Raw genomic sequence first — 27,050 nt, forward strand, 5'->3', positions numbered from 1 at the left:
TTTTTTCCATGTGTTTAGCACACTGCTTTTCAGAGTACTAAAAAAAGTTTCACTGTGTCACTATGCCCAACACCCCTAAACCTTCTGGGTTCAAGCACCATAGGGACTGCAATCTGATACTGGCAATTACAGACCCACACAACATTGGTCTCTGGTGTCTTTAGTAATGAGCACAACATCGAACAATGTGGTTCCTGTGAAGCCATGAATCCAAGGCCCTTAGGGAACAGCTGCCAAGTTGGTGCTAAGCCCTCCATCCTCCAGATCACTGACCATCACCCAGCTAAGAGAAATTCTTCAGAGATGGATACCAAGGGCCTGACTCCTGAAAAAGAGGTACCAAGAATGAGGCATAAGAAATAGAAGAAGTTCCCCCTTGAGGAGTTAGTCACTCGTCTTCCTCATCCTTGAAAAAGAAGAAGAAAGGTCCCTTGTGGAGAGAGGAGAGCAACAAATCAACAGGCTACCAACAGGGTAAGATTTCCATCTAAAAGTGTGTCCAAGCAATGGGATAAAATACAAATGCTCAGAATATTTCCTAAATTCTCGTCACTGATGGCTCCGGCCTTGACGTCTACATTTCGGGACCCTGTGCACCTTCAAAAGTCAGCAGAAGCCCTTCAAGTAGGCTTTCTCCCTTTTGTTTAGTGGAAGAGTACGAGTGGCACCTCGGCGCCACGCCTTCGACAAAGGCTTAACCGGTGAATGGCTATGTTCCTTAGTCTAGGACAGTTTTTCCATTTGATGCAGGCTATTTCTGACGTGAAGGGTGACACTCTCCCTACTGGATTGGACCCCTATGCATTTACCTTTGACTACTTTTGTGGACATTTCTATTGGATAACATTGATGATTTGCGCTTGGATGCAGACTTTCAGGATACAAGCAGTCCTGATATCTCCTGAGCCCTGGACATGCAGCAAGCCCCTCAATATAGTCATCTGAATTCAGCCTATCGCAAGACAACTGAGAAGGTTGCCAAAGTGTTAGCCCTCGGGGCACCCTCGATTCTGGTGGTGCAGCATGATATAACTGATCTATTGGACAAAGTACCTCAAACAGAGACAATCTTACCCTTTAGTGCATCTTTAGCGTCCCAATTTATTTTTAGGTATGGCATCACTCATGCTCCGCTCTGGTAGTAGGTAAAGATCTGGCGAAGCAGAACAAGCCAGAGCTGACAGACCCAGTATTTTACTCTCTGCATTTGTCATGACCATCTTAAAGCAATCAGGGAACCATGGCAATGCAGAGCACAAAATGAAACACTGCATGTATTGGGCCCAGCTGGGGAACGTGGGCAGCCTTGGTTAGGCATTGGAAGGATGCAAGGACAGGCTACGGTGAGGCAACTCAGGGCCTGTCGAAACACAGACATCCAAGATTTCAAGGGTAAATCTCTTGAAAGTAGGTCAATCTTGCGAGATTACACAGAAAAGCTTATTTATGGCAGCCACACCCTGCAACCCATGGCAAACGTTGAAGAAAGGTCAGGAAGGAAAAAGAAACGGAGAAGACAGAAGTACTGAAGAACAACCGGAAGAAAGAACCAAGGAAGAAAGAAGACACAAAGGAACACCAGGGAAGTAGAACCAGAGAAGAAAGGAGATTACAGGACAAAGACACCTGAGTAGAAGCAATGTGGAAACTTTACCATTCTAGACATGCTTTTCCATTGCTGTAATCTCTTTATTTGAGCGTTCCAGGGAAGCTGCATCTGAAAGGCAAAGTGGATAAAGTTAGTGCAGAGTCATGCATGAACCCTGGGCTCGGCCCTTCCATCGGCCGCTTACCTGAGGGCTCATCCAAACCAGGCGCATTTACTATACTGTATTCTGCCTGCGCTCCCTATAAAACTGCACCTGCCAAATCAAGCAGAAAAGAAAGGAACTTGTAAATGAGTTGAGGAAGGCAGCCCTTCCCACAGACACATAAAAATAGCAGAATAGAATTAGGACATTATCCTAAGAAGTCGTTGCACATTTTTACATGCACACAGATGGACCAAGGTGCCTTTAACCCTCCATATTAAGTTGTCTCCCAGGGAGTGACGGATAACTCCACTACGCCTCCCTGCCCATTGAATAAACCTCCAGGTCTTATTGCTGAACAAGATCTGGAGTTGCAGGGAGGAGATCGCCACAACAAACACAGGTACGCACACACACACTGAAGAGGAGTCAGGGGTGGTGGTTTTAGGGCACAAGAACGCAGGGAACTACATCTGTATCTCTTGTTTGCACAGATCTTCAGACGGTCGGTTTGGAGTAGTGCATAGAAAAGTCGGCCGCAGTGAGGCTATTGGGAAGACTTCAAGCCCCTATCCTTTGCTGAACTCTTGCTGTTCGTTGTTTATCACAGCTGGCTGGCCAGCTGGGAGGGTTTTGCGTGGGTGGATGGGCACAAGCTTCAGGTATCAGTGTCCATATGTTCCCGGAAACTGGGAAGACAGGACACAATGTTACAGCATCCAACCCCAGAGAGTCTGGTGGTGCTGGGGGCCACAGTTAATAATGCATTTTTCGATATTTTTCCCAAACTTGTGCCCTGATGGTGATAACAAGATCAATTGCGATCTTATCATGTAGTAAGGCCCTTATGGCCTTTAATATGTCATGCTTGTTGGTGAAGTACATGCAAGTATTGTGGTCTGTGCTGCTGACCATTTCCCAAAAGGTAAGGTAAGGTTTTTCATCCATGTTTGCCAGTGGGAAAGATGCTTCATGTGATGATTTGCAATCTATATCGAATGTAGCTAGCGGGCGAATGGGAGATCCTTCTGTTCTTAAGCGGTATTCTTTGATGCAAACTTATGGATTTTCCCTGGAAGTGCAGGCAAAGCTGCTTGACGTGCCACTCCTGTTTGACCTGTTAAGTTCAAAAGCAAATGAATCCTTCGAAAAGTTTAACGACTGTAAGGCCTCTAAGGCCACTGCAAAATCTCTAGACCTCTCCGTTCAACAAGCCACACCATCTGCGACCCTTTCGGCTTTATGTTTCAGATGTTTTGGCTTCATGCTTCTCCAGCATGGGGTCTTGCAGGGATTCACATGCTCATGAATGTTCTCCGTTGTCAGGCTAGGAATCCTCGGTTAATAGAAAGCAGTTGAACTTTAAACTCTTAGTCCCCCTTATAGCCTATCTGTGTCCTTTGGATCATACTGCCCTTAGCCAATAGCACTCATCCTCCTAAACTCCGCCCCTGTTGGCCATCTGCAGATTTTACTGCATGTTTCTAGTGCTGGGAGTCCTCGTGCTTCGATTCTTGAAAATCAATGTTTTTTGCTGTTTTTACCACTATCCAAGGCATGAGTTCCTTCCCTTGGATACAGATACTTTCCTTGCTTTGACTGGGATTAGTATGATTACTCTTGTATTGATCATCCTCCATTTCCTTCTCTTTTTGGTTTACACGCTCAATGTCTTCACTGAGACGAGTAGGAATGGTTTCATAACGATTTTCCTTCTCTCCTATTATCTTAGTATTCTCCAGCATCGGGTCTGGCATGGATTCACATGCTCATGAATATTCTCCGTCCTCGGGTTCTCCAACAAGACGAAGGACAGGCACAGTAGACTGCGGGCGTGGCTGAACGCCAAGTTCTCTGACCCGTGCTCCCAGCAGGGTCATGCTTCACCCAGGACCGGCCCGTCTTCTAAGTCCTTTGATGGTGCCTCATCCCTGGCGGCCCAAGATAAGGCCAAGAGCTGCAAGTCTGAGTCCACCGGGTCGACGCAGAAGCAGGTCCCAAGGCTGATAGGGTGTTATCAACATCACCTTCCGCCTCCATTGCCAGCTGGCAATTGAGCTCCTCTTCGGAGAGGAAATCATCTAACCCGGCTAAACTACGTAAGAAATCTGAGAAGTCGCGGACGGAGGAGAAGGGCGAACAGCCCAAGCAGGCCCAATCGGCACAGGCTAAGACCTCATCGGCGACAGAGTTGGCATCTGTTACTGCCATGACAGCTAAGGGCGCTGACCCTGTGAAGGTAGCCCCGCAGCTCAGGTGTACCTACCCCCCAGGCACAACATCGCGACAGTAACTTTGGCAAAGTATGCTGGCATGCCAGAAGGGGGGAACCAGCACAAGGCCCAGTACAAGGGGGAGACCAGGGATGTGGGGGGCGAGGATGCAACGAAGCAACCATCACAGGCCGTTGCCCAAGCCATGGAGGTTTCGCCCAGAACACCAGGAGTCCTTACACACGGTCCACGAGGATGCTGAAGAGGATGACGGTGCAAGGCCTAGTTTCCCTATTCCACCTTCGCAGCCGAAGGACTTTTCCTTAGATATTCAGTCGACCCCAACACCTTGGTGTCAGAGATCCAGATGAGGATGCCTCAGGCTCCGGCACCTTCGGCAAAGAAGAGGAAGCGCCATCCAATGCCCCCATTTCAACCTCCGCCACCACGTTGGGCCTCTTCTCCCCCGGCAGACCCAGACATGGGTAAGGGGTTGGATACAGCCATGGCGACAGATGATGACAAGGACATTGTCGCAGCGGACAGCGAATCTCCACATTTGGATGCTCCACATAAGGGGTCCCCACTGCATCAGGTGGGATTGTTGCACTCCATGATCTCCAGAGCCTCCGAGCTATTCCAGCTAGTCTCCAAGGAAACCAAGAAGGACGGCTTCTTGTACCAGAGGCATAAGGCCAGGAGGAAGACGGTCATGGCAGTGCCCCTCAGCTTATACCAAACGGTATAAGCTGGAGAAGTGCCTGTGTAGGCAGCCATCGCTGAATTTGGTGGTATTGGCAGCCACGAGGAAACGGTCAGCCAACCCATCCTCATCTTTGGTCCCTCAGGACAGCGAAGGGAAGAGGATGGGAAGGTGATTTACACCGACGGGTCCACTATCAAGGCGGCCAAGGCACTGGCGATCTTAGCCAGGTACGACAGGGAGTTGTGGAATAAGCTGGGGCCTGTTCTGGAGTTCCTCCCCGACGATAAGAAGATGGAGTCAATCGCTCTCTTCCAGGAAGGGGAGGTAGCATCTGATCATGCCATCACAGTGGCTTTGGACATCGCCGACACAGGGTTTCGGCAAATGGGGAACAGTGTCTGCCTTCGTCGCCAAGGCTGGATGAAGGCCACGAATTTCCACCAGGAAGTCCAAGCGAAGTTGCTGGACATGCCCTTCGACGGAGAGAACCTATTTGTGAAAGTCGTCAACTAGTCCCTCCAGGCCATCAAAGCGAACACGGAGCCAGCCCATTCCCTGGGCGCACCCTCCAGCAGCATCGCTCTTCTTTTTGCTCCTCCAGCAGAAAGTCAAGCAGGTCTTCAAAAGGCTTTTCCGCATTGTACAATCAGCACTCCAGATCCACAACTCAGGAAGCTTACAGAGCCAGTTCTCAGGCCTACGGTAGCAGAAGACAGCGTCGACCACAGGGCACGATGCTGGCGCCGTAGCAAGCCTAAACCGGCCAGGACGTCAAGCCCCCACTTGTGTACCCCGGTGGGAGGCCGGCTGACTAGGTTCATCAGCGAGTGGAGAAAGATCACCACTGACAGATGGGTGCTGGATGCTCTCACCCAGGGACACACCATAGGGTTTCAACGAAGGTGTCCGCGGATCCCTCCGGTTACACAACAGGAGCAGCACATCCCTCTACTCCTGGAAGAGGTATGAGCCATGCTGCGAAAAGGGGGGATAAGGCTAGTTCCCCAACGGCTCCGGTGCTCCGGAGTCTATTCCAGATACTTTCTGATCAGAAAGAAGACATGGGGCTGGAGGCCCATCCTAGACCTATGACGTCTGAAAAAATACCTAAAGTCCCAAAAGTTCAGGATGGTCACGTTGCAACACATGCTCGGCCAACAAGAAAAAGGAGCCTTCTTGACGTCGTCGGACCTGGAAGACACCTACTTCCACGTCCCCCATTAACAATAAACATCGGAAGTTTCTACTTTTCGTGGTGCAGGGACAGCACTACCACTTCAAGGCTCTATCTTTTTGGCTTGAAGTCGTCCCCCCGGGTGGTCACGAAATGCCTGGCACCCTTGGCGGCCCATCTACGTCTACAGGGCACGCATACCCGTACCTGGACGATTGGCTGATTCACGCCCGCTCGAGGGAGGTGGCCGAAGGACACCTGGGGTGACCTTCTGGCTACTTACGGATCTGGGATTCTCTCTCAAGTATCCAAAGTCCTGCTTGACCCCACCACAGAATGCTCTGTTCCTAGGTGCCAGACTCAATACAGTTTCTTGCCTGGCGTCGCCCTCAGAGGAGAATAGAGGAGCCAATCTGGGGAAGGTGCAACGACTGCCGTCGACAAAGATGGCCACGGTGCGGACCATCAAGTAGTTACTGGGCATGATGTTGCCCTGCATCTACCTCATCCGGCTCTGCAGGTTGCAGAGGCGACCCCTTCAGGAATTACTGGACACTCGCTGGATACAGGTGTCTGACAGCTTCACAAGAAACCTCTCAACAATGAGTTCCATCAGGTGATAGTATGGTGGGGCGTTCGCTCCAACATCGCCCAAGGCAAGGGATTTCAGAGTCCGCCATACCAGGACACGGTCAACACAGACACCTCCCTAGAGGTATGGGGCGCACATACCAGATGTCTGCACACCAGGGGCAGGGGCCTGTGGTTGCCAGTGGAGAAGGATCTTCATATCAACATCCTGAAGCTATGGGCTTTGTTCTAGACCCTCAAGTCGTTCCTCCCATCTCTGAAAGGAAAGGTGGTGAGGATCTTCACGGACAACACCACCACCATGTTTTACATCAGAAAGCTGTGGGCGCTCGATCCCCTACACTCTCCAAGTAAGCGCAGGACTTGTGGCGCTCGGCCGTTGGATAGGGGACGTTCCTCTCCACCTGACGGGAGTCAAGAACACCATTGCAGACTCCCTCAGCAGGGAACTGCGCTCCTGCCACGATTGGGAGCTTCGCCAGAATCAAGTGGACCACCTGTTCGTTAAGTGGGGCAGACCCCAGATAGATCTATTTGTAACGGCGGCAAACTCCAAGTGCCAGAAGTTTGCCAGCAGGTTCCACCAGCCAAGGAGCCTGGGGGACGCGTTATCCTTCCCGTGGGAAGGGCTGTTCCTGTACGCGTTCCCCCGTTCCCTCTTCTGCTACGAGTCATCAACACACTCAGACAGTGTCCATGCAAGATGATACTCCTCACCCCCCCATGCCCAAGGCAGATTTGTTATCCAGACCTTCTAAGCCCGTCAGCGTCACCTGCGGTCAAGCTGCCAGTGGTTCCGGATCTTCTCACCAGAGAAGGAGGTACAATCCTTCATCACGACCCAGGATCGCTGAACCTGAGGGCTTGGCTCCTGCAGCCCTAGAGTTGGGAGGGTATTAGTTGCCTGCGGACTGCAGGGAGGTCATTGCCAAGGCCAGGACGTCCTCGACTTTGAAGTGCTATGGTCACAAGTGGAAGCGTTTCGCTACGTGGTGCCAGTCCCGGAAGATTACCCTTCTGTGGATCACGGTCCTGCAGATCCTTTCATACTTGCTATCCTTGGCCAAGGCCGGACTGGCGCACGCCTCTATCAATGTACATCTGGCTGCTATCTCCCGCTACACCAGGTCTCCAGGAAGATCTTCACTTTGGTCCCTCCGACTCGTCAAATAATTCTTCAAAGGAAGTTTTCGATCTTTCCCGCTGGTGAAGGCTCCTGCCCTGGCATGGGAACTCAACGTGGTGCTGAGGCAGCTCATGGGGGCCTGCTTCGAGCCCATGCATCAGGCCCCTCAAGTTCCTCTTGTGGAAAACGCTTTCCTTGTGGACATCACCTCTGCCAGGAGGGTAGGTAAGATCCGTGCCCTATCCTGAAGTTCTTTGTGACACGCACAAAGTTTTCAGAAGACTTCACAGCTGTTCGTGAATTTTGGTCCTGTGAACCATGGGAAGGCCTTGTCCAAGGCTTCCATTTCAAGGTGGCTCTCTGGCTGCATCACAAACTGTCATTGGTTGGCAAACTGACCGCTGCCCGGTCGTCTGAGAGCCCACTCCACCAGAGCAATCGCTGCAACAACAGCATTCCTGTCTGGTGTGCCCCTGCTGGACATCTGCAGGGATGCGACGTGGAGGTCCACGCACACCTTCACGAAGTTCTACTGCATCGACATGGATTCCAGGGAGGAGTCCAGAGTCGTCCAGGCAGTGCTAAGCAACCTGTTCGCTTGAGGTGAGTCTGTTCCAGAGGTAAGAATTGTTTCTTCTGTTGAGCCTTGCCACCTCCCGTGGTTGTGTAATGTTGTACTGCTATGTATTCGTTATTCATGAGCATGTGAATCCATGCCAGACCCCATGCTGGAGAAGGTTTAAGTTGCTTACCTGTAAATATTGTTCGAGGGTATTGGGTCCTCTGACGTATTCCATATCTATGACAGTAATCACCACAGCTGTGCTGCTTCGGAAAACCTTTTGGCGTCTGCGTCCTGCGTCAATGATGTCGATTCGCCGTCCTCGAGGACCTCCTCCAACGGCCGACGTCACCAGATGTTATAAGTAGGACGCACGACGCCCGTAGCCTCAGTTCTGTTTTTTCCGCAAACGTGCTCGTTTCGGAGACCTCGCCACGCCTCAACTCTTTGGTGTTCTTTCGGTTCTTTGAACCTGTCCGTTTTTGAAGTATTATCGGTATGTCTTCCTCTTCTTCCACCCCACTTCCGGGCTTCAAGAAGTGTGGGGACTGCGGGTCCAAGATGTCAGTGACGGACTCGCACAACACCTGGTTCTGGTACCTCGGGGAGGCCCACGACACGGATGATTGTGTCGATTGCCAGTCGCTTATGTCCAAGGCCTTGCAGGAACGTAAGAAGAAGCTGTCGGACGGTAAGGTGTCCAAGCCCCAGAAGGCGAGGTCCACTGGGCTTTTGACGGACGATTTGAGGGGCGACTCTCTGCATTGTAGTCGTAAGTCTAGGGGGTCTCGATCCCAGAGTGCGGCCCGCCACACCTCTGCCTCTTCGAGGCACTCCCAGAAGCGCCGTCATCGGTCACCTTCCCCGTCCTTTTCCGAGGACTCCGCCCATCAGCGGGTTTCTTATCCCACCAAGCGTTCCTCTCCGGAGGAATGGGCTTCCTTTGGGAAGAAAATGTTGGCGATTCTTGAATCGCAGGGCTCCGGTCCGTCGGCGCCTCCGAGAGCGATCAGTCGTGACCGTACTAGAGACACCTGTGAAGTCTTCGAAGAAGACGTTGGCGCCGAGGTCGTCGACAGACTCTCTCAAGGCTCCGCCTCGGAGGAAGTCGTCAACGCCATCGGGGCCCAGGCTGTCGAAGGACACGCTCGGGGCTCCGTCCTTGAGGCCTGTGTCGGCGCAGCGCTCGACGCCGACGCTGTTTCACTCAACGCCTTTCGAGGCTGTGGTGTCAGAGGTACCCCATGGCACGGGGGAACCCCTTAGAAAGGCTCTGGCCAAGGCAAAACATGTCTTTCTCCCTTATTCAATGCCCACTTTCCAGCCTATGGAGTATGTTTCCGAGGTGGAAGAGGGTTCTGAAGATGGGTTGGTTCCGGACACAGTACCAGATGAGATTCTTTCTGCTCATAGCCAGATTGAGGGCCTGCGTCAGTCACTGCATGATGCCAGTAATCTGGACACCTCTCCGGAGGTGGAGTTCTGTAGGCCTGAGCCTGGCACCCATGCCGAGTCATAGTACCGGCGCCTTATGTTGAGGTTCACGGACTACTTGGGGTGGTTGGCGCTCCCAGTTGATTTTGTGCAGGATGATCTGACGGATATCCTCGACCAAGGTCCACCCACTGACCCGGTACTGCCATTCCATATGGCTCTGCAAAGAAGGGTGGCAGCGGCTTGGACTGCTCTGGAGAGTCTCCCGGCAGTGGGCAAGTCTTTGCTGTGAAAATACCGCCCAGCCAGTAGTGACCCCTGCTACTTGACCACGCACCCCACTCCGGAGAGTTTAGTGGTGCAGGCGGCTCCGGCCCCAGAAAAGCAGGCGTCGTATCATACCATCCCTCCTGATAGGGACGACAAGCGTTTTGATGGCTGGGCGAAGAAAGTGTTTTCTTCAGGGGGTATGGCTCTTCAGGCGGCCGACTCCATATGTTCCTTGTCACGTTTCACGCAAACTCTGTGGAACTGTATTTCCTTAGCGGCTGAACATATTCCTCAAGGGGACGAACAGGATGGTTTTCTTGCTATTATTCAAGATAGCAAGGTTGCCATGTGTGAGTCCGTTCAGTCGGGTTTGGACATGGCAGACTGTGTCACCCAGTCCATGGCGGCGAGCACCGTAATACTCAGGTTTGTGTGGTTGAGGAAGTCGGGGTTTGCTCCTGATGTGCAAGCCAGGCTCCTCAACATGCCCTTTGATGGTGAACATATTTTTGGCAGCAAGGCTGACGAGAGCCTTGAGAGGTTGAAGACTTCCAAAGCTGCAGCGAAGTCGTTGGGCGCTGCAGTCCGCCAATCTCCGCCTTTTCGTCCCAGGGGACAGCAATGGAGGGGAGGTTCCTTTCGTTATTACTCATCCTTTAGTAAAGCGAGCGGAGCTGTGAGTCAAAGGGACAACCGTAGGAGTGCCCGAGGTGGAAAACGAGGTACTCGAGGTGCCAAGGCAGTGCGAGCAGTTGCCTCTTTGCCCTCAGGCAACGCCGCAGCCGCTTCTGCTCAGTCATGAGCCCCATGCTTCGCCGTTTGGGGGAAGCCTGGCGCAGCATCTTGTAGAATGGCGTGCCATTACTTCAGATGTATGGGTTCTGGAGATCATAGCCCACGGCTACTGTCATCCTTTCCGGCAGAGGCCTCCTGACAATCCACCAGGGAATCTCTCTTTGAAGAGTCCGGATCCGCTCCTTGCGCAGGAAATTCAATCCCTGCTGGAGAAAGGTGCCATAAAGCTGGTACCTGTAGCGGAGAGGAACCAAGGGATGGTATTCCCCTTATTTTTTGATTTCGAAGAAAGACTGGGGATTGAGACCCATCATGGACTTGCGCGGTTTGAACAAGCTCCTCAGGAAGGAAGAGTTCAAGATGGTTACTCTCTCTCAAGTCCTCCAGGCCCTTCAACTTCAGGACTGGTTGGTGTCTCTCGACCTCAAGGATGCTTATTTCCATGTGCCGATCCATCCCAAGCACAAGTAGTACCTGAGGTTTGCGGTTGGCGACTCGCACTTTCAGTTTCGGGTCCTGCCGTTCGGATTGACCTCTGCCCTGAGGGTTTTCACCAAGCTCATGGTGGTGGTGGCAGTGTATCTTAGGAAAGGGGGGATTCACGTCTACCCCTACCTGGACGATTGGTTGATCAGGGCGCGCTCTCCTGAGCAAGTCCTGGATCATCTGTCCGTCACCTGCCACTCCCTTAACAAGCTGGGCTTCTCCCTCAACTTGATGAAGTCCCACTTGACGCCAACTCAGCGGCTCCAGTACATCGCAGCAGTGCTCGACACGTCCCTGGGGCAGTGTTTTCCTCCCCAGGTGAGGGCTCACCACATTCAGCAGATGGTGCACAAGTTTCAACATGCCCAGAGTCTCCCTGCGTTCGAGTTCTTGAGATTGCTCGGCCTCATGGCATAGTGCATTCTTCTCGTGCCAGAGGCCAGGTTGTGGATGAGATCTTTGCAATGGGCACTCAAGCTCCAGTGGTCTCACTCCTCCGGCAGGATGTCGGACCCCGTTCAGATGCCGCCCTCAGTTGCCCAGGACCTTCTGTGGTGGGCCGTCGAAGGAAATCTGATGAAGGGGGCGCCATTTTGGCTACCCTGGCCGGAGGTGACTATTGTGACGGACGCATCCCTCACGGGCTGGGGAGCTCATGCCAACGAGTTGACAGTCAGCGGTCGGTGGTCTCCGTTGGAGTCCAAACTCCATAACAATCTGTTGGAGCTGAGGGCCGTCAGGCTTGCCCTGAAGGCTTTTCTGCCAACTGTGCGAGGAAAGAATGTCCTGATTCTGACGGACAACACAGTGGCCATGCAATACCTCAACAAAAAGGGGGAGGGGCAGGATGACTTCCTCTGTGCAGGGAGGCGATGCAGCTCTGGTTCTGGGCAATCCAGCAGGAAATTTCGGTCTCGGCAGTTCATCTGGCCGGAGACCAAAACAAGACGGCGGACGCTCTGAGCAGGCAGAGCACGATCTCTCATGAGTGGGATCTGACTCAGGAGATTCTCCTGGAGATCTTTGCCCTTTGGGGGACCCCTCAAGTGGAAACAGGAAGTGTGAAAGGTTCTGCTCGCGGGAATTTCCTCCAAGAGGAGCCTTAGACGACGCATTCGTGGTGGAGTGGTCATTCCCGCTGCTGTACGCGTTTCCTCCAGTCCCCGTCATCCCGCAAGTGCTGCGGAGGTTATGGAGGTTCGGTTCCTGGATGATCCTCATTGCTCCGGCATGGGCCAGGAGGACGTGGTACCCGGACCTTCTCGACTTGTCCATCTGCCCTCCACGTCGTCTTCCCTACCGAGACAATCTGCTCTCACGGGAGGGGGGTCAGGTTCTCCATCCAGAGGTCAGATCCCTCAACCTTCACGCTTGGCCTCTGAAAGGTTGAGGTTTAAGGATTGGGACCTCCCTGAAGACGTGATGGAGGTGTTGCTTTCGGCCAGACGGCCGGCAACAAAGTCCCTGTACCGTTGCCGTTGGAGAAAGTTCTGAGAATGGTGCAGGGTTCAGTATGTGGATCCTTTTTCATGTGACATTCCTGTCGTTCTGTCTTTTTTGCTTTCTTTGGCCCACAAGGGCCTGCAAGTGGGTACCATTAAAGGTTACCTAGAGGCGCTGTCTATATTTAAGCGCTCGCCTGAGGAGTGTTCTTATTTTAAAATTCCTTTAATTTCTCAGTTTCTGAAAGGGCTCACTAATGTGTTCCCTCCGTCACCTTTCCAGGTGCCCGGTTGGGATCTGAACCTTGTTCTCAAGTTTCTAATGGGTGCTCCCTTTGAGCCTTTGCATTCTTGTCCTTTGAGACTGTTAACCCTTAAAACTTTGTTTTTAGTTGCGGTCACTTCCGCTCGCAGAGTGAGTGAGTTACACGCACTTTCAGTTAAGCCACCCTTCACTGTGTTTCATAAGAACAGGGTTGTCCTTAGAGTTCGTCCTTCCTTTCTTCCGAAGGTGGTGTCAGAATTTCATTTAAGCCAGAAGGTTATTCTTCCGGCATTTTATCCTCCTCCACATCCTGGTAAGGAAGAGGAGAGGCTTCATAGGCTGGATCCTAGGAGAGCTTTAAGCGTCTACATTTCACGCATGTCCCGGGTCAGAGTGGATGATCAACTCTTTATTGGTTACGCTGGAAGGCGTTTGGGACAAACTGTTACTAAGCAGACTTTGTCTCGATGAATCATCTTGCCAATTTCCAAAAGTTACCGCTTAGCGGGTAAGGACCCTCCGGTAGGCCTACGGGCCCATTCTACCAGGGGTATGGCTGCCTCTACTGCCCTGCAGAGGGGTGTTCCTATTCGTAACATCTGTGATGCAGCCACCTGGGCTTCGGTCCATACTTTTGTACGTCACTACTCCCTCGATTCTATCTGGGGGCAGGATCTGGCCTTTGGCAAGGCAGTCCTTTACTCTGCAATTTGATTAGGCATTCTAAATTTGTATATTCTAAATTCTTTTCCCACCTCCTTACGTTGGTACTGCTTTGGGAGTCTGTCATAGATATGGAATACGTCAGAGGACCCAATCCCCTCGAAGAACAAGTTACTTTCTTACCTGGTAACGTTCTTTTGATGGGATGGTCCGACGACGTATTCCATATCGCTCCCTCCCTGCCTACCCCGCTACAGAATTCCTTATGCGATTGCAGCTTACGTTTCCGCAAGGCTTTCTTTGGTCATACTGGCAGAAGATTGGTGCCACAAGTTCTGGGAAAAAACTAAAACTGAGGCTACGGGCGTCGTGCGTCCTACTTATAACATGAGGTGACGTCGGCCGTCGCCGGAGGTCCTCGAGGACGGCGTATCGACATCATCGACGCAGGAGGCAGACCCGAAAGATTTTGCGAAGCAGCACAGCTGTAGTGATTACTGTCATAGATATGGAATACGTCATCGGACCATCCCATCGAAAGAACGTTACCAGGTAAGAAAGTAACTTGTTCTTCTGCAGCATGGGTCTGGCATGGATTCACATGCAAACCCTCCCTCTGACCCCTCTGCTGCTTTTTCTTCGTCATACTGTCACTTTACTTCTTACCAAATCTGAAGATGGCTGCCAGAGGAGGGGCTTAGGGAGAGGTATGTCATTGGATGGGGGCAGTATGACCCAGAAGACAGGGATTGGTTTAAAGGAGAAATCGTTTTAACTGCAAGTGAAACCGTTTTTTTTTCTTTAGTAGAGGATTCACAACCTGGGGAATGTTCATGAGCATGTGAATCCATGTCGGACCCATTCTGGAGAACAATAGTTACAGGTAAGTAACTTGAACCTTATACTTTCGTTATCTCGACTGTGACGAGTATGAGTACTCTGATCATTTTCTTTTACTCTTCTGATTCTCCAGGCTACTTCCTGTTTGTCTTGACTGTGATGAATGTGAATATTCTGATAAGCATTCTCATTCACAGGGGGCGTGGCTTACCGCCATGCAGTAAAGACACACCTTGTACAGCTCCTGCCTGATCCGTTTTCATCCAAGCCACAGATGCGAACAACCGGGACATCAGACCCCAACAGCGAATGTAATACATGTGGGAACACTCCGGGTGCTGTATGAGGGACCTGCGCATGAAAACTCAGCCGGATAATGCCGCTGTTGATCTGATCCTCAGCGTCCCCAATGCCGGCGGCCAAGATAGCAGCGTGCTGATAAAGGGAGCGCCGCGCAGCCTTGAACTCTGAGTACAACGCAGGTTGGCTTTGCATGTCCCCTGGTGCGGCGCGCTATCAGCAACTTGAACCGCAACACTTTCCGGGACCGGAGTGGAGTGAGACAGCCGCGGCCACCGAACCCTGAAGGTAGGACACGCCGCTCTACCCCCGTGCTGTCCTACGCTTAACCCAGCGGAGAAGTCCCTTGGAACCAGTGCACGGGAGCAACACTGCTGATGATGAACGCTGTGTGTACTCGCGGTCGTGCACTCAAACGGTTTGGCCAGCTGCATATACCTACTTTAGTGCGGCCTCTGGGCAGTCGCACATCCGAAAACCCTACGAACTGCCAATCGTAGCCGTGGCAAGCCCCTCTACACGCCTGCTGCTTGGCTTCAACAGTGACAGAGCAATCACCCCCATATGCACGAGCAGACACACAGCTAGGTACAGTCTTCCACAGTGGCCCACAAGCACCTCCAGACACTGTGAGCGGACAGCAAGTAGTGTAGCAGCTTTCTCGGGCGCTGCAAGTGGAGAAACAACTGCAACCAGCATACCCGTGAGGCGGGCAGCACACGCCCTGTTTCCGCACCGTATTACACCTGGTCCGGGTGCTGAGGGTGCCCCTGTGAGTCATGGTTACCACGATGTCTTGCGGGCACTCGCACTTGAGAGGGTTGCAGGTATACTAGACCATTGATTACACCAAAAAGCGAGCAGCCCCAATTGCAGACATTTCTTGAGTCTCCACATGTAAACTACACCAGCGAGGTAAAGGTCCATTGCACGCCCGCACAGTTGAAGTTCTAAGGACAAGACATGCATCTTCTACACTTGTGCCAATACCGTGCCAGTGACAAACAGCCTCAGCGCCCCACAAGGGTAGTAAAGGGCATACAGCTGGCACCCCCGGAAGTGCCAATAAGCACACCAAGTGGACACAGCATACAATAAGTGAACAGCCAAGATATGTGAGACACGCATCTCATTAGCTTTGCGACTGTGCTACTGGTGCGTAGAGCAACCGGCCCAAGCTGCGAGCAGCCACACCATGCCACGGCCAGCAAACAGATGGCACGACACTAGCGAGACCCTTAGCCATACTGGAAGCTGCAGCATAGCTCGACTGCTACGCCAGGACCGCAGATCTGCATTTGCTAACTTTGCCTATGCTTCCCAAAAACCCCAAAAAACAAGTCCAAACATCCCACAATTGAGGCATTTGCAATACCCACCGGAACTCCTCCACCTGTTAATATGGCTGCTTCAACTCGAGCAGCGCAGGCCGAGCACTCCAGGAGTGACCATCATATTTTAGCGGCAATAGCTGCCCTAAAAACTGCACTGGAAACAAAGACAGACGCCATCATATTTGACGTGGGCCTCCTGAGACAAGATATCAGCTCATTAGCAGAAAGGCCTGGTACACTTAAAAACAGGTGGCAGACAACACAGCGGACCTGTAGATCACTCGCAGTGACGCTAAAGCAATGCAGCAACGAATAAAGAACCTAGAAGATAGAGCGGACGACGCAGAAGGGAGGGCTTGAAGAAACAATGTTGGGATACTTGGCCTACCGGAGGGAGCGGAAGGCAAGAACCCCACAAGCTACATCGAAGACATGTTACTAGAAATAAGCCTCGGGAACCTTACACAGGGCTTCACTGTGGACCGTGCGCACAGATCGCTTGCGAAGAAACCCCCACCCGGAGCTCCACCGTGACCCATAATAGCAAAGATTTTAAATTTCAAAGATCGTGAGAAAATACTTGAGTACTTCAGAACTGGAGGCTCGATCACTAGAGCATCAGCGAAAATCACAGCATATCCTGGTTATACCCTACAAGACCAGAAAAGCAAGATGCACTTCACTTCAGTGAAGAAGAGACTCAGAGAAACCAACCTTAAATAGATGAATTGAATTGGATTGAGGTGAAACGCGCTTTGCCTTCCTTGGTCTTTCAAGAGTTACATAATAAAGAACATTTGATTAATAGTCCTGTATATCAAGTCAGTTGAAGACAAAGCGCGTTTCACCTCAATTCAATTCATGTTTCACACTATCTAAGCATTTTTGGGTGGGCTTTGTGGAAGGGTGGAAGCTGCCTGCCACTAATATTAAACAAAAAAGTGGTCAATAGCGCACTAGTTAAGTTTTGCACCCGTTTTCCAACCTTAAATATATGTTGCTGTACCCCGCAAGCCTAGAGATCATATACAAAGGGCAAGCCCTCTTTTTCGAGACCCCGGTGGGGACACACACGTGGATGGACACTGAGCGCCTGGTACCCACTCCAGATTGATATTTAGCCCTCGGGGCAGAGTTGAGACGACCGAGACCTCGCAGAACTCACTAGCTGAAAAACGATATCTGCAAGATGTTGGGACACGCTTCATCACTGCGCTGTACCAAACCTGATGTGCCAAGCTTGTACACACAACATTAACTAATCGGACTATACACTTCTGCGCATTGAAGCTGCAACATACAGGACATTAGCGAGGAGCATCAAGCACAAGAGTGCGTCTTTCGCCCATCGACCTTATTCTTTTGGTCAGGATACTAGCAGTTACGTATCCACTCGCCACAAAACGACTGCCGCTGGACTGGACTAAACTAAACGGTGCAGTTGTGAAAAGTGGGGATGCCTGAGCACAATACAGGATGCTGGGCAATTGTTGGGGGTTGGAGTACTGTTGGGAGGGAGAGGTGTTTCCTGGGGGTTGCTTGCACTATCTTATACAAGTTTCACTCCACAAATCCTAACTGGTTATCAAAAGACGGGCCAACGTGCATGACAGCGGCCGCTACAGAGGCGCACCAATTTCCCGTAGTAAGACTCCTCAGACAACACAGCGCTCATGACCGGGGACCTTGGGCTAATTACCTGGAATGTCCGGGGACTGAACAGCTTCATAAAAAGGAATAGAGTCATGACATATTTGCCTAGACATTGCACGTCAGCAGGAAACCCACCTCACCCAGGAAAGACCAGAGGTATTAGTCAGGAAATGGTGAGGCACCACAATAGGCTCACCCTACTCGGCGTACATGCGAGGTGTGCTACTCTGGATAGCGTCCACAGTGCCCTTCCTTGTGCTCAATATCACTAAAGATGCTGAAGGCAGAATGGTACTAGTCTGGGGGTTTTTAGAAAATGGAGAGGTGTGTATTATTAACACGTACGCCCCGAACCACGACGCCTCAACATTCTTACCCTCATTGTACACCAAAGTAGGTCCGGTCAGGAGCAGCACCATCCATCATATGGGGTGGGGGACTTCATTTGCACCCGTGACCCGCCGGTCGACTGTTGGATGACAAGGTCATTCCTCCCCCTCCCCCGCCAGCTACAGCACTAAATGCTCTGACAGAAACCTTTGACCTGACTGACATATGGAGGGAGAAACACTCACATGACAGGGGATACTCACATTACACCACCCCTTGCACACTAGGCTAGACTACTTCAGAGGGGTAGAATCATTGTGTGAATTCACTGAGGCAAGTTACAAAGCCCGGGTGCTGTCGGATCACGCCCCGCTCCTAGTCGCGTGGCAGGTGACACCCCCGCGGGCATGTATTCCAACTTGGAACTTAGAGGGGAAGCCCTGAAGGACGCAGCATTTAGGGAACAACTCAAGGGGAGCATCACTGGTTACTTTGCAGACAACTCTGACAGCGTGCTGTCCAGTAGGGTAGTGTGGGAAGCCTTTAAAGTAGTAATCGGAGGGGAAGCTATAGCAAAAGCAGGAGGGATACAAGCAACGATCATGAGAATACTAGCCCAAAATGAAAAATCCCTAGAAGACATAGAAAATATCACAGACGGCCTTACAGACCCCACCCCCGATAAAAATCAGATTACAACAAGAATGCCTCAAACTCTGGAATAGGCTGGGCACACTGAGTTATGATTCAATCCATCAGGACCTGCGACAACGTCCTATGCACCAAATAAGCGGATATAAACAAAACCGTTTTAGACTACTAAAAGGCCCTATATGTAGACTCCTCAGCGGTGCAAACCCCAGAAATAGAGGAAGCCCTTTCCCAAATTAACTTCCCAAGGCTAGACACCACTGACACTGCAACACTAGACGCCCCAATCACGGCTGAAGAACTATTAACAACGACTAGGGACTTGCCAAAAGGCAAAACTCCTAGTACAGATGGGCTGGCGAGTGAGTTTTATAAGGAGTATACCGGTGAACTCATACCCCCACTACCAGACATGCTAAACAAGGCATAGGAGAAAGGAGCCCTTCCGCTCTCACTTGGGGAATCCATCATTATTCCCCTGCTCAAGCACGACAAACTTGCCACAGAACACTGCTCGTACAGGCCATTATCACTTTTAAAGCAAGACGGGAAGACACTACCTCACTTGCAAACAGACTCAAAAAGGTGATAAAAGAAATAATACACGCAGACCAGACAGGATACGTCCCAGGGAGGAACACAACATGGAACCTGCACAGGCTACATCACATCATAGATCACACCAACAACAGCACAAATCATTACGCAGTAGCCTCGCTAGACGCAAGCAAGGCATTTGATTCAGTCAGGTGGTCATGGCTACTTGCAGCATTAGTGTGATTTGGCATAGAGCACATCGGATCGGTACAACTACTGTACAGTGACCCAGTCGCCAGAGTAAGGACCGGCACCCAAATATCTGAACAATGGACCCTAGAAAAAAGAACCAGGAAGGAATGCCCACTGTCTCCCCTGCTGTTCATCCTTTCCCTAGATACATGGCAGCTGGCACCTCTTGCCCCTATATGCGGACGACATGTTACTATACATACAACATCCGGAAACCAACCTGTAATATATACTAGATGTCCTAGATAGATTTGCCACACTCTCAGGCATCCCAATCGGCAGACACAAGTCGTGTTTGTTTCCGCTCGCAGGTATCAAGGGGAAGAAGAGTAGCTCCTTTTCCAGACTATCTATGAATTGGAACACTGATACTTTCCGGTATTTAGGCATTGACGTTTACCAATGACCCTTTTGCAGAACACACACACACACACAATACGATAAATGCAGCAGATGGCGTAATTAAATTGATGGATTTCTGGACACGATTACCTCTTTCTATGATGGGAAGGGCAGCACTACTGAAAATGCAGCCCTCCTTAGGCTGCTGCACCACTTCACAAATGTCCCATATAACATCCCCAAAAGCTTCTTTACAAAGCTAGACACAGCATGCAGAAGATTCCTCTGGCACGATCGCAGAAGCAGGCTCGCACCTGACAAACTGCAGAGGCCGCACGAACAAGGAGGTATCAGAGCCCCCAATTTCAAACTTTATTTCACTAGAGACAGTAGGCGACTTGCTACAAGAGGGGAGGGTGATTGACTTCTCAACCCTTACCTTACCGCTGACACAGGGGTACATGCGGGCCAGTACATCACACACGTAAGGATGCTGAAATCGCTCAAACTGAATTGGCTTACAGCAGAATGCCAGTGAGAAGCCACAGCAGCAATAGAAGCACTGTACGATATAGCAGAAGGAGGGTCACGCGGTAGCTAGGTTGTACAAACACTTTCTTGCCCAACAGGCAGATGGTACACTACAGACCCCTCCCCCCCTCAAGTGGGAGAAGGACCTACAAAAACAATTCACAGACCGACAATGGCAAAAGGTGATCTCATATCACAGGCGGGTATCGTGCAACGCCAAACTGCAACATCTACAGTTGTATGTAACACACAGGGCATACCTGACACCTCTGAAAATGTCAAAGTTCAATCGCTCAAACACGCACCTTTGCACCAATTGTAAACTAGAAAACGCTGACTTGCTGCATATGCTTTGGGTCTGCCTTAAGATGCAGCAGTTCTGGGAGGGGATAGCATTGAAGCTGCCTAATACAGCCATAACCCTGCACACACAATCTTCTGCCGCCCGCTTGCTAGGTCTATTCCCACGCCCCAAAGCAGCGAGACACATCTGTAAACTGAAAGACCTGGCCTTTGTGTTGGCTAAGCACAGGATAGCAATGGACTTGAAAGCAGACAATAGCCCTGATGTCAGTATATGTTGACAAGACCTACAGAAATGGACCCCGACTGAGACTGCGGTATGGTAGGAAGCCGCCTGCCTGGGTCGCGGGGGGGATGCACAATCATTGAGTCCTGGAGAGCACTACTGCAAGAAGTGTTTAATACTACACAAGCCCAGACCTCTCATGAAGTGCTGGAACATGCGCCCATAAAACAAGTTGTATATATCTACACACAAGAGGCCCCGTTTTACACCACACCTTCACAGCGGTCCGAATAGTGCACAAGTTGCTGTTTGTTCTATTTGGTTGGTTGTTATGGTGGTTGGGGGGCAGAGGGGAGGGAGGAATGGGAAACTGCCAAACAGACCAGTCATGTTAAGTCTCTCATCACTGTCTTTATCTGTGATCGGATGTCTATTTTTCCTGTAAAGCAACAATACAATAAAAAATTTAAAATAAAAGGATTCTCTTTCGCTTTTCTTCTACCCACTGCTATATTTTCATAATATGGACTGGGAGGAGTATGAATATTCATATAAGGATTTCCTGTGTCCTCCCCGGGTCTCCTGCTTTTCCTGTTAGCAGTTTCTCTCGGGGATAATGTCACTGCATTTCGGTTTCGTTCGGTTTGCTTGGCCACTTCAACTCCCCTTCAACAACTACAGCACTGATTCAGAAGATGTGTGGGTGGCAGTGTGATATTTGCACAACATTATAGCCCTGCTGTAACCAAAATCAAAAGCAAAGCCAAAGAGAAGTCAAATGGCATCCGGGCTCCCCTCCTCCACCCCGCGCCTCTGAACTGTCATCACATGAAGTGAGACAAAGTCTGACTCCAAGGCAAACCATTCATTGTATGTTTTAAATGCAATCCTTTTTTTAAACTCGAGACAGCTGCATGCTCGTAATCGCTGTTTCTTGACAGGTTGAAGGAGTCTGTTTGTAAAACGATCAAAAGCTAAAGGCATACTTTTTAAAGCTCATCACTCTGACTATTGTAATGGTTGTAAAGCAGTCCACATGGGTTGTAAACCTCAACATAAGACACCCCTCCCAAAGCTGTGCTATATGTAAATCATTTTCACTTGTTTTTCTGCATGCCAGAGATTCACCATGCAAACATATAGTGCATTCTCTTGGGTTTCTTCCACCCTCGTGTGGAAAACCTTTTTGCAGTTTCCACTTTGGTGCTTCCAAATTTGCAAAATTGAAAATGTGCTACTAGATAAATGGCACCCATTAAACGTTCATTACTCCATTAGTCCATGTTTTCTTTTTCATCAAAAGTTTATTAGGTTTTTGTATGTTGTCTCTTCCTAGGTTGCTATGAACGTGTATGAGCTGTCATCTGCTGCCGGATTGCCATGTGAGATTGATCCAGCCTTGGTCGTAGCATTGTCTTCTCAGAAGTCAGGTATATGTTTGCTGTTTCTCATTTGAACTGTTGACCTTTTCATCTGCTATCTGCCCTCTGTTATTAAAATATTTAGATACATTCCTTTTTATATCAGTTACTATTATCGTGTTATTTGAAATTTCTCCATTGTCATCAGTTATCCTACAACCCTAAACACAGTGACCTTTTAACTAAGTGATCCTTATTTCACAGCTGAGGTTATGCTAATCATCAAAAAGGGTAATTGCCATGCAGCATCACGTTTGTCCTACTGATAATTATTTGAATATTTAATTGCCATTTCACCATTTACTTCAAATACTGAGCCATAATGAATGTTTTTGGACATGACTGCATACAATGGTTTGGATGAAAACATGTCTAGGATACTTAGAAGTTATGGTAACGAGAAAAGGTATGTAGTGCAACAAGACCTCTTTACCAATGTTACGTGCTTCGTGCATGCTATTAAGTGAATCATCTCTAGACACAGTGAGTCAATGCTTTCTGTATGCTCCCTTTTGTCCAACTCATTAATCGTTTCTCAGTACATTTTTGGTTTTGAACTTACAATTTCTTGGGTAGAGTAATGGCTAAATGTTGCTGTCTCATTTCAAACCAGACACATTTCTTTGTCTAAAGAAATGTTTTGCTGACATAAATGTGTAATGACTTAGCAAAATCTTCACATTTCAGATGCATAACTGTTTAATAATTCACGCAATTTGATAACGTGTTAACTATTGTGCAATTTGACTAAAATGTGCCAAAATAAAGTTCTCTGTTTAACACAACCTCCTCTTAGTATCTAGCCAACCCCTGTATTATATATGGGTGAATGTCTAATCTAGCCATATATCCTTGGTTCCATGTTCTTTTGCCAACAGTAATTACTTTCTGGTACTTTACCACAAGGTAATTAATTCGAATTTTGTCATCACCGTTCTTTTGGTCAATTTGGGCCCCCCAAGCCCTCCTTTCCCTTTGTTACTGACCTTACTCCAAACCACTCCCCACCCTGTTTTTAACCCTTTACCCACAATACCCTAATAAATTCGATGAAACTCCGAAGTAATCAACTTTGTGGTGAAGTACCACAAAGTAATTACTGTTGGCAAAAGAACACAATACCATATCCTTTCTAGGTGAATGGTAATAGGTAGCCTCCTTTGAATGCAGCCAGTTGTAAGGCATGGTATCAAGAATGGACAGACACAAGTGATCACAGTTCAAGGGTGTTTATAAAACTTTATAGGTAGGGTGGAAAAACGCCTAATCTAAATCGAAGATGGGAGCAAGCTACGACCATCAAATCAAAATAAGGCAGTCCTAGTGGCATCTTGTCAACATAAAAGGGTATCGGGTAATATTATCCCCACCAAAAATATTGCTGTATATGTGATCGTTGGTAGCGCCAAAGGTAATATTTTTGGGGGGGATAATTTATGGGAGCGGGGGTGTCCCACGGAGGGTCCATGCCTCAATATTGCAGCAAAAATATGGTGATATTTTTGTATTGCGATATTTTTGCAGGGATATTAACACATGGAACCCATAAAAGGGCCTATACTAAAACAAAAACTATTGCCAATCCTTACAACTAAATACCAAAAAGAGTGTGAGATAGGATTCACAAGAAAGGAAAGTTTTCACAATTGATAAGTCAGGATGTGTTAGCCGGGGAGGTCTCCCTTCCCCATGTTTTGAGCACGGGACAAGATGGGACTCATGAGCACAGCACATGCTCGAGCTTTCCCAGCACGAGATGACAGTTCCGCTTTAGATATCAGGGCCATCGGTGGTTGTCTCTTTTCTACAAAAACTTCTCTTGCTTCTCAGGACCTGATGTGGTCAAAATAACAAGGTAACAACATAGGTGATGATTGTTCACCCTTGGATCTCCCCTATTCCGGGCTTATAGCTACAAACCGTTCTCAGCGATATCAGGCTCTTTGTTAGTTCTCTTGTTTCCAATGGCCTGATAATGTTCAAATAAAGCAACAAAAAGTTCCTTTCCAATTCTACTTAAGGTGATGATTCCTCACCCTTGGTATGCCCTCTTCCGGGCTCAGATCCCCTTCGAATATCAACCGCCTTTTGTCAGTTTCACTCTGGTTCATGTCAAAAAGATTTCTCAGTTGCCTTCACGGGTCGGTGGGTAATTACTTTTCACCCTTGGATCCCCCCTCTTCCGGGCTCAGACTCTTCTCGACTATTTGCCTACCTCTGTCAGGTTTACTATACCGTTTCACAAATGCTTTCCCCTATTGAGTTCAGGACTTTTAATGTCTTTTTAAAGCATGCTTTCACAAATCTTCATGTCTTTTTAAACAGCTCACTGTGGACATCCCTCTGCCAGGTTCACTTTTGTCAACTCACTGTTCCTTGGATTTAGACTTTGCCCCTCTTTATTGGCATCCTTCCTTCGGGTTCACTCTTGCCTTTTCACAATTCCTTTTACTTTCTTTTGATGTTGGATTCACTTCCCTTGTGTTCAGTGGTTTGTCTGTCAAAGACTTTCAACTGTACAGGGATTTTCCTAAACACCTTTATGATCACTTTGATCTTTTCTTCGCCTCTACCCTAGTGCCTTCTGGTATCAGTAGTTTCATTTAACGCGGGATCAACCAGTCTCTCTCGCGTGAGCACCCATGTGGTGCCGGGCCCCTCTGCCGCTGGTCTTCTCTTTATAATTTTATAGTTCTTTGAACTTTCCTCAATATGCCACGTTGCGACTTTCACAGAGTTTGGTTTCTTATCGATTCTCCCCTAGATTCACCGGCTGTGATGAACCGCTTGACTTTATTTGTATCTGGAGTCAAGGCCGGTAACACGGTAGCAGGTGCCTCCCTCTCCCTGTTTATCAGCGTAGGCATGCTCTGTGTACCATTGACATGTGCTGCAACACACTTGGGCTATTGTTCGGATGTCTCGCAGGTCTGGGTCGGAAAGGGCAAGCTCGCTTCTCTTTGTCAACCTTCCACTATTCGCCGCCTTTCTCCTTCTCTTGAACTGCCTTGCTCTTATTGTGCTATCGTGCTCCACCTTTTATCCCTGTGGGGAAAGGGCAGTCAAGTGTGTCTGATCCTGGTCAATTGCCTGACCCTTGTGTTGGGACATGTAAGGTAAACTGCTTTGGTGTTTGTCCGTCGTCTTTCGTGGTGTGCGAAAGTGTTCATGTCGAATGGGGGTAGAGCCCAGGATCTTTTTTTTGGGATCCCGGAGAAAGAGGGAGAATCGAAAAGGGACCTGCAGAGAACCATCCACGAGTGGCGATGATCCTGTATGGATATGAGTATTGATGAACCTAAAATTGACAGAGTACACAGGGCAGGGGTGCCAGGGAGAGGGCCATGATCAGTCCTTGCGCGCTTCCAAAACTACCCTGATGGGCAAAGAATCCTGGAAAAAGTGAAGGGACTGGGCGCAATCGATCTGGGCAATGGGAAAATTGTGATTTACCAGGATCCATCTTCGCTCACGCTGACAGAGACGTGTGCACCCCTCACAAAATGGCTTAATCGGAATGGAGGTGAGATACAGATGGGGATTCCCCTTTTCTATATCCTTTGAAGTTGATGGTTATAACAACAAACTGGTAACGGAGGACGACATACAGAGGGTCAGTCATGGGTGAGTTGATGGGAGGGGGAGAACTGATGGTGGAGGGAGGGGAGAAAAGGCCAGTGATACAGTGGCATATTAAGGGGCCGAGCAGGTGCAATTTCCTAGGCTCAAGTAAATGTATGAAACTGAACACTCCTCTGGCGGGCCCATCTTGAGATTTGGGCTATCTGCCAGTTGGTTAGACAGGGGGATGAGTGGAAGGGGGAGGGAGATTGGGGGGCAAAGAGGAGTTTTTTTATGAGACACATGGTGAAGTAAGTGGGCTCAAGGAAAAGAATGGTTGAGCGGGTCTGTGGGGTGCGGGGACCTTTGGTGATTTGATCCCGTCTACAGTGATGAAACTGGGTGTGGTTGAATGCCATGGGGGGAGGACAGAGGTGTAGGGTTGGTTGAGTAAAGTAATGTTCAGTGTGCATTGTTTCAAAGCTGGTTTGTTACTTCAGGGGTCCTGGAAACAGCGGCCTACCGTTGATACTGTCTCGGGGAAGGGGGGACTAATGTGAAGCTCCGGCAACGTTGTGATGTCTGGGCAGGGTGAAATGATTATTGGCTCCCTCAATGTACGGGGCCTTAACTACTTTGGGAATTTAAGAGGGCACTGGCAGAGAGGGTGGGGCACCCCAACTATGATCCAGAGAGGTGAGGGGAGGTGATTGTGGCCTCAGATGTGTAGAAAAGGTGGGGGGGGGTTGCTATCCTGATCTCTACCCGATTAGGCTTTTCGATGGAATAGGCTCTGGCTGATCCTAATGGGCGGTACGTGTTTGTTAAGGGACAACTTAACAGCACCAGGCTAAAGCTGGGGTCTGTGTATGCTCCAAATGTAGGTCAATGTGAATTTTCAGAAGGGGTCTGGGGCAAACTGATTGAGTTTGCAGAAGGGCAGCCAGTGGTTGGGGGAGACTTCAACATGGTGCTAGATCCACTGAGGGACCGTAGGAGAATGGGGGAGGGCCCCCCTGCGAGGGCCAAGGCATGAGATTCGGAATGCTTCCAACCGGCGAAGGAGGTTTTGGGATTGCGTGATTGCTTTTGGACCCCCAGAACGGTGAAAGACTGTATACTTATTACTCAACAATGCATGCTTCGTATTCACGCATAGATCTCGTTCTGGTAGACTCGAACCTAAAGGAGCGGGTTATGGGATCTCGGGTGTCCCTGATCCCATGGTCTGATCATGATATGGGGAGAGTCACTGAGAGTATGGAACGGACAGTGGGCCTGGAGGGTTTGG

General features: G+C 49.6%; 1 protein-coding gene across 5 annotated transcripts in view; it reads left to right on the plus strand.

The window, feature by feature from the left end:
• NCKAP1 (NCK associated protein 1) overlaps nt 1–27,050 on the plus strand; it is a 1,877,983-nt gene that overhangs the window by 1,572,780 nt on the left and 278,153 nt on the right. For all 5 annotated transcript variants that reach the window (XM_069615779.1, XM_069615776.1, XM_069615777.1 and 2 more), the window contains one exon: nt 22,114–22,207. In XM_069615779.1, coding sequence (XP_069471880.1) covers nt 22,114–22,207 — 94 coding nt within the window. The remainder of the gene's footprint in view (nt 1–22,113; nt 22,208–27,050) is intronic.

This window comes from Ambystoma mexicanum, chromosome 9, assembly GCF_040938575.1.
Source record: "Ambystoma mexicanum isolate Mex_15411 chromosome 9, UKY_AmexF1_1, whole genome shotgun sequence".
In the NCBI taxonomy this organism is placed as follows: domain Eukaryota; kingdom Metazoa; phylum Chordata; class Amphibia; order Caudata; family Ambystomatidae; genus Ambystoma; species Ambystoma mexicanum.